The sequence below is a fragment of the Pistacia vera genome, unplaced genomic scaffold (assembly GCF_008641045.1).
Source record: "Pistacia vera cultivar Batoury unplaced genomic scaffold, PisVer_v2 Contig177, whole genome shotgun sequence".
In the NCBI taxonomy this organism is placed as follows: domain Eukaryota; kingdom Viridiplantae; phylum Streptophyta; class Magnoliopsida; order Sapindales; family Anacardiaceae; genus Pistacia; species Pistacia vera.
In genome coordinates, this window is record NW_022195866.1 from 999842 (window position 1) to 1007895 (window position 8054).

Sequence of the window (8054 nt, forward strand, 5' to 3'; positions counted from 1 at the left end):
GTGAATATTGATTTCGAAATTTCAATTCATAACATTATAACATAACTTTTAAGGCCGAACGACTTACGCATACCCAAGGTTTGCCGAAATGACAAGTTGGTATCCAAAAGGTTTTGAAACGACAAACAGGTAACTTTCATCATGTGCTGTTAGTGATTTCTGTTTGTTCATAGTGAAAAGACTAAAATGCCCTTGAAAATTTGATATTTTAGTTCTTTATAAATTTAAAAATTTCTAAAAAACCCCATAGATTTGCTAATTTAACTAAACACCCCCATATATAAAAAGTTTGTTAAATGATAAAAACACCCCCACCACCTGCAGTGCCAGATTCCGGCCACCACAGCCGGAAACTGGCCGGGAAATTGTGTTACGACGCAGACCCGTCGGATCTGTGTCGTAACGTGTCGATCTGGTCTTTTCCTGCTAGATCCGTGTTGAGGCAGTAGATGGAGTTTTGCGGCCTCGACGGCCAGATCTGACATTTTCCAACCAGATCCGTGGTTGATCTGGCTGTCGTGGCCGCAAAACTTCATCTGCGGCGTTGACGGCCAGATCTGGCCGTAGATCTGGCCTTTTGATCTGGCAGAAAAAGGCTAGATTGACGCGTTACGACACAGATCCGACGGGGTCTGTGTCGTAACGCAATTTTCTGTCAGATTCCGGTGGTGGTGGCCAGAATTTGGTACTGTAGGTGATGGGGATGTTTTTGTCATTTAACAAACTTTTTATATATGGGGGTGTTTAGTTAAATTAGTAAACCTAGGGGGTTTTTTAGAAATTTATAAAAAACTAAAATATCAAACTTTCAAGGGCATTTTAGTCTTTTCACTGTTAACAAACAGAAATCACTAACAGCACATGACGAAAGGTACCTGTTTGTCATTTCAAAACCTTTTGGGTACTAATTTGTTGTTACGACAAACCTTGGGTATGCGCAAGTCGTTTGGCCTAACTTTTAATGGCTATATACAAGTAAAACATCTCAATAGTCATAACAATAGGATTAACTAATTTATTACTATAAAGAGTTTATTACTTCATAGATGTGTAGTTGCAAAAAAAATTTATTTTATAATTTATGTTTTAGTAGTACAGTATTAGGATTTAAATATATTTTTAACAGTATTAAGATTTCAAATTTAGTGCTTCAATTGCCTATTTTTGAAATGGATATAAGATCATGTCTTGGACCTATCAAATATAAGTTTTCTTGATGAAATTGTAAATGCAGTTGTTGTATGGTCAATTGATGTGAAGTCACAGACAATTGCTAATTGTTTTAAACATTGTAAGATTAGAACCCCCGATGTTGATGAATTGCAAGTTACAAATTAAGTAGATGAGGAGAATCAAAGCGTCATAGTAGAAATGAGTAATTATATTCGATAACTTCACTACACTAATTGAATGGATATTAATAATTTTCTCAATCATCCAAATGAACAATAAGCTATATATGTTTTATTTGAAGAAGAAATTATTGCTACAATTAGACAATAATATAAAGAAAATAATCATGAGTATGATAGTATGGAGATACAAAAAATTTCATGCCAAGAAGCTCTAAATATACTTGAGACGCTATAAATATTTTGACTTCAACAAGAAGATGTCCATGTTAGCGAGTAATATACCTGTAAGTTGAAAGACGTGGTATCAACTTTAAAGCATAAATTATTATCTCAAACAACTTTAGATAAATATTTTATTTGATCTTAAACATTTAATATAACATAGCATATATATATATTTTTTTATAATATACAGATTGTTATTACTATGTAGATACAACTTTCTTTAAGACGAGAATTAGAAAAATTATAACTTATTACAATGTGGAGTTTATTCTTATTTATAATTATCCCAAAATGGGAATATATTTTTTTATGATTATGTAAAGTTTATTCTTATATAGAGTATTACTGTAAAGATATTTTAGTGTATATATATCCCTAAGAAGCACCCACTTTTTTTCAAAAAGAAAAAAAAAAATTATCATGTATATTGTTGTGCGGGAAATCCAGAGCAAATAAATACCTTTTTGGCATGTAGATATCTCAAGATATGAATTCTATGATCAAGGCCGAAGATCACGCTACTTCCTTTTTTATCGTATTTGATTCCATCTCCAACTCAACCATGTAATGGCACTACATTAACCTAATTGTAATCTGTTTCTAGGGAGAGAGAGAGAGAATAAGTCGCAGAAAACCAATTACAAACTCCTTGTAGATTGAATTATTGTTTCAATACATTCAATAATATAACAGTGGATGTAAGTCTTGCATTACAAGCAATCACGCCACTTAAAAAAGTATTTTTTGTTCTTTGTGTTTTGTGTTACTTATTGCACATTCATCATCATATCATTCTATTGTTGTCAATCACGTACCTTTAGTTGGTGCAAATTTTTGCGTCAACATATATAATAACCCTTGATTATTACAATAAATTTGTTTTATATAGGTAATACTACATTAATAAACATTAAACATTTATCACTAACTTTTTCTCACAAACGCTACATGTTAGTTTGTAATGGGTTTCGTCTGCCCAACAATGAGTCTTACCTCACCAAAGTGAACTAAGTTGTACAACCGAGTCATACAATCAAACAAAAAACAAAGGACAGAGTAGTCATTTTACATAAATTTTGTCTGTTTATATGACTTTGTTATATATATAAGTAATACTTATACTTACAATTGAGTTATATAATCAAATCATACAATTAGATAAAAAATAAAAGATAAAATAATTATTTTACATAAATTTTATTTAAATTTTATCCGTTTGAATGACTATAACTCAATGGTAAGCAATTATATATATATAGTTTTACATCCCAAAATTGGGATGCTGCTGTCGATGAAAAAGAGACAAGTCAAAGAAACACAAAGTACCGTTTTCTCAACTTATCAACCAAATGTTTGAAAACAAATAAAACACTTTTTAATTGCTTTATTTATTCTTTCTTTTTCTGCCAAATTTCTCTCTTCAGGTCTCATTTTTCTCCAACTGCAACCAACCACTGGAGCTCAGTCCTCGCACCTTGGAATTTCTCACAGTACCTACTAATATTCACAACTTCCCTCATCTCATATTAATCATTCCATCCAGAAATTTTTTGAAAATATCATTCAATTTTGTTGTTATTTTTTTTGTTAGTACCTAATTAGCCTTATATAAATCTTTATTTGACATTCATAATGTAGCTTTTTTATTTTTTATTTTAAAAGTAAACAAGTTTAAAGAAAAAGTGAAATTTACACAGTATTTGTTTTCACCATCGAATATTCTAGTTTATAAATATTATTTTAAATACCTTCTTATTCAATTAATATTGCTATATTAAATTGATTCTAACTATGTATAAATATTTGAATTGATGAAAATCTTGTTTCTAGCAGTAAATCACAATTGCTAGATTTATGAATATCAAAGAGATCCTTAAATTTCCCTTAAATGTGCGGCTCAATTTACTGTGTAGGCAGTGATTAGAAACCCGACCCATGTAGTGACCTAGCTAGGCCACTGGGTCTTGGGTCAAGCAGTTTAATCGGCAGGTCAAACCGGTGTCCCAAGTTTAAAATCTAACAAAAACACCCCTAAAAATTACATGTAAGTTCCTATAGGTTTGAAATATTGCAAAAACACTCTAAACACCATGGTTGACATCAGCATAAGGCATGTTTCTGACGACGACAACACTCCCCATTACCACAAAAACAATCCCCTCAGCCTCTTGACCAAAACCCATCTTACCCCTCTCTTGTTCGCCTCCCTAATTGCCGATGACAACGAGCTTTTTTTGGCTACATTGTTTTGCGGTTTCTGATCAATTCACTCACCAGAAATCTACGTTGTTGCTACCATTCCGTTCACTAACCATTTCTCTTCAAAAGCCCTAATACTCCGGTCTTAAATTGTTCATATATTAATGTCTTAATTTTTAAGGTTTTGAGTACATAGAAAAATTTGTAACCCGACCCAATGAAGGCTTTGGGTTGCGGTTGAATTGGTTGAACGGGCTGGACTGGGCAGGTTCCTAATCACTAGGAGTTGGTGAAGGTTGATTTTCTTTATTTTTATTAAATGTAATTTCTATGGTACTTATCTAACGTCGCTATTCATCATGTACTTTAAACTATTATTTTATTTATTTATTTATTTTTATCAATATGCGGAATAGGGATAAAATAGACATTTCAAACTTCATTATTAGCTATGTAGCGAAATATGTCAATAATGATAGTTTTTTGACTAACGGCAAACGTGGCACGTGTGCCTCATAGTTTTAGTAAAAACTAGGGGCACTTAGTGATTTTGACCCTTTTTTTTATGTCCACGTTTAAATTAAGTTGCATCCCACCTAGATATATATATATATATATATATATTAAGGTGTTTTCCAGCACCAAAATATCATCAAAATTTCTTTTCACCATCACTATACACTATTCTCTCTGTCTAATGTTAGCCTTTAGTATGAATATTATTAGAAAAAGGATACCAACAATTATTCTTCTTGTAATTTTTGTTGGATTTGTGCCAAAATATGTATTGAGCCAATACTGTGGCTGTCAAGCACATTTGTGTTGCAGTGAATTTGGTTACTGTGGCACTGGTTCTGCCTATTGTGGCAATGGCTGCCAAGAAGGGCCTTGTTATAATAATGAAACCACACCATCTTCTCATAAATATTCGCCTCCTTCACCGCCATTACCGTCCACTTGTCACTGTCCATCGAATCTGTGCTGTAGCCAGTACGGTTATTGTGGCTCCGGCGAGGATTATTGTGGCATTGGATGTCGAGCAGGTCCATGTTATGATCGACTTCACCCTAACAATGTTTCTATAGAGGACATTGTGACGGAGGAATTTTTTCATTATATAATTAATCAGGCAGGATCGGGCTGTCCCGGGAAGAGGTTTTATACGAGAGATGCATTTCTAAACGCTACCGATGCGTATTATTTGTTTGGTAGAGTTGGTTCGCATGATGATTCTAAGCGTGAGATTGCAGCTGCCTTCGCACATTTTACTTATGAAACTGGACGTAAGATTCACATATTCTTCTCTTTACTATTATTTATAGTCTTTTATTCAAATATTGATGCTAACATTGGATTAACATATTTAATATATTTACTATTAGGTTAAAGAACAACATCTTTATTTTTATTATAAGCTCTTAAGCAATTCAATAAAAAATAAAAAATCCCACCGAATAAATATTGATTTCATGTGGTATATAAGCTTGTTATCGAAAACAACTTTGAAAAACACATTAATCTAATCATTAATTTTGAGTTTTTATTCATGAATTTATTTTTTCTTTAACAATTTGCTTAATTAGGACCCTCTTAAAAGGATAACTTTAAACGTGCCGATAAGACAGTTAAAAACCATGTCTTTTAATCTTTTACCTAATAATATAAAAGGTATATTTTTTTTTTTATTAAACCCCCCCTAGAAAAGAGCTAAAAAAACATTTTTGTGCAATTCTGTAGCGTTGCACCATACAAAGTTAACATAAGAAAGTTAAAACATTTTTTGTGTGTAGATTTTTGTTACATAGAAGAGGCAAATGGTGCATCAAAAGACTACTGCGACGAGTCGAACTCATTGTATCCCTGTGCTCCCGGAAAGCTCTACTATGGGCGAGGACCGATCCAACTCTCATGGAATTTCTACTATGGACCAGCTGGAAACGATATTGGATTTGATGGATTAAACTATCCTGAATATGTTGCCACTGATCCTCTCATTTCTTTCAAAACTGCCTGCTGGTTCTGGGTGAACAAAGTTCAATATAACTTGCAGCAAGGATTTGGTGCAACAATTAGAGCCCTCAATTCTGCGGAATGTAATGGAGGAAACCCTGCGGCTGTTAAGGCTCGAGTTAACTATTACCTTGATTATTGCAAAGGGTTTGATGTGGATCCAGGACAAAATCTGTATTGCTAAGGCTCGAGTTAATTATTATGGAATAATCAATGCCTCTAGCTTGATAGTTACAGGGGCTAGGAATGGTTAAACTTGGTGTGTAACCAGTCATTATAATTAATAAATAAAGAGGAGAACAATAAATTAAGGTTGATGTAATCATCCATCAAGTTGTTATTTATTTGTTTTGTGTTGCAAAAAAATACCCGAAGTTATAAGAATTTATCTATACTGAAGTTTGTTCAAGCGTGCAATTGAATTTGCTTATTGTCAATTTTAATAATGTGATGCATTTATCTACACCCAATCTCGGGGGGGAAAAAAAGCTATGAAATCGGGTTTTAAACTATTCTTAATAAATAAAAATGTATTTTTTTTCTTTTCTAATATGTGACATAATTTGGATATTTAATTAATTTATAATGTTGAATTTATAATTTTGAATATATTATAAAAATGTTATAAAAAAAGGAAAGTTTAAAAGAATTCTTTTTAATAAAAAAGTTCTCTTTGTGCATTTTTGTAATACTGGGTAGAAGACAAGAGGTTTTTTAGGTTATTCTGATAAAAACATAATTTTATGAGATCATATAATTCTTAATACCATGACTCATAATATTACATTTAATTCAAATAAAAATATGTAATAGGATTGCATCATCAAGATCACTACAGTTAGTTGAGGATGAAAAAAAGTCTTAGGTATTTATCATAAAATTTGTAGCTAATTATGAATCAAAATTAGTTTTTGACTTTAAAGTCCAAAATTATCAAAGTCAACCGGACCAGAACCATAGCGAGTAAGATGCTGCTTATACTCGCAATTTACACAGTCGGGTTGGATTGACTTATAAATACCCAAAACCCAACCTGTTACCTAATTTCAAAACATTTGAAAAAGAAGGAAAATATAAATAGTTAGTCCTTCCACACATTACATATATTTCGACATTTTATGTATGTATATTAGGATACATTATCTCTTATTCTGACACATTCTTGCATCACGATGATGTTTGGAAATTTGTATATTTAGAATCAATGACGGATCTAAAAATTTCTGTTAGGATGAACCAAAATAAAAACTAATTACATATTAATATTTTTGTCTATTAATATTTCTGTTAGAGTAGACTGAAATCTAAAAATTATACATATTAATATTTTTTCTAAAAAAATTGAGGGTGAGCCAACTAGAGTAGCATCCGCCCTTGTTTAGAACCTAGTTGCAACACAATTGGTGTTTGGGTACATTGACCTATGACATTGTTTCTCTCTATCGTCGCAAGATTATTGGTATGACGAGATTAACATGACTAGTTAACGATGATTTCCATTGTGTTGGTGTATCATTATTGCAACTCTATTTTAATTTATAATATGTCGATACAATTATTGCATCTTATGACATTGAATTTCCTGCAATGTATGTGAGTTAATGGAGATAATACAATCAATTAGGTTCCCATTGTAGACCGACTCTATTACTTGGATAAATTCCAAAATAATACATCTCCACCAAAGATACATAAAAGCATAATTAAGCACATCTGCATTTAATATCATTTCATTGTAACCATTAACAAAGGTGAATGTTACCCAAAAAAAAAAAAAGACAATTATTAGTGTTTTTTCTCAAAAATTTAAAATTTTCCTTACGCAATCAATAATCTTTCTTATACTATGAGATTTAATGTCTACAACTTGTTTCATATAAAAGTAATAAATGTCAGGCTTTACTATTATTTAAAAATAATTAAAGGTCACCACTCACCAATGATTTAAATTTATTTGGATTATGCAAACATGTTTAGGAATATATTAGTTTGTTATTATTAAAATAAAAGCATAATGACTTCCTAAGTCAACACCTAAGTGAAGAAACTCATGAATATTCGAGAAAATTGAGAGAAAAATATAATAAACAATTTTCATTAGCTGTATATAAAATAGAGAGAGAGAGAGAGAGAGAGAGAGAGAGAGAGAGAGTCAAATCCAGGTCTTTTGAAAAAGATGGCAAACAGTGAGGCTATATGCAAAGTACACCGTTTTTTCCATTTAAGGTGCAACAACTTTGAAACTTAACACTTTGGTCCCTGTAG

General features: G+C 31.7%; 1 protein-coding gene across 1 annotated transcript; it reads left to right on the top strand.

Moving 5' to 3' along the window:
* The first annotated feature begins 4433 nt into the window (after positions 1-4433).
* LOC116126227 (endochitinase EP3-like) lies at positions 4434-6181 on the top strand. Its single transcript, XM_031411934.1, has 2 exons — positions 4434-5062; positions 5570-6181. Exons 1-2 carry the CDS (start codon positions 4477-4479, stop codon positions 5971-5973), a joined length of 990 nt encoding a protein of 329 aa, XP_031267794.1. The 5' UTR covers positions 4434-4476; the 3' UTR covers positions 5974-6181.
* The last annotated feature ends 1873 nt before the right edge of the window (positions 6182-8054 follow it).

Coding starts and splice junctions, on each gene's coding strand:
- LOC116126227 (XM_031411934.1), top strand. CDS start 4,477: ATGTTAGCCTTTAGTATGAATATTATTAGAAAAAGGATACCAACAATT. Junction 5,063..5,569: donor TTTTACTTATGAAACTGGAC/GTAAGATTCACA, acceptor TTTTGTGTGTAG/ATTTTTGTTACATAGAAGAG.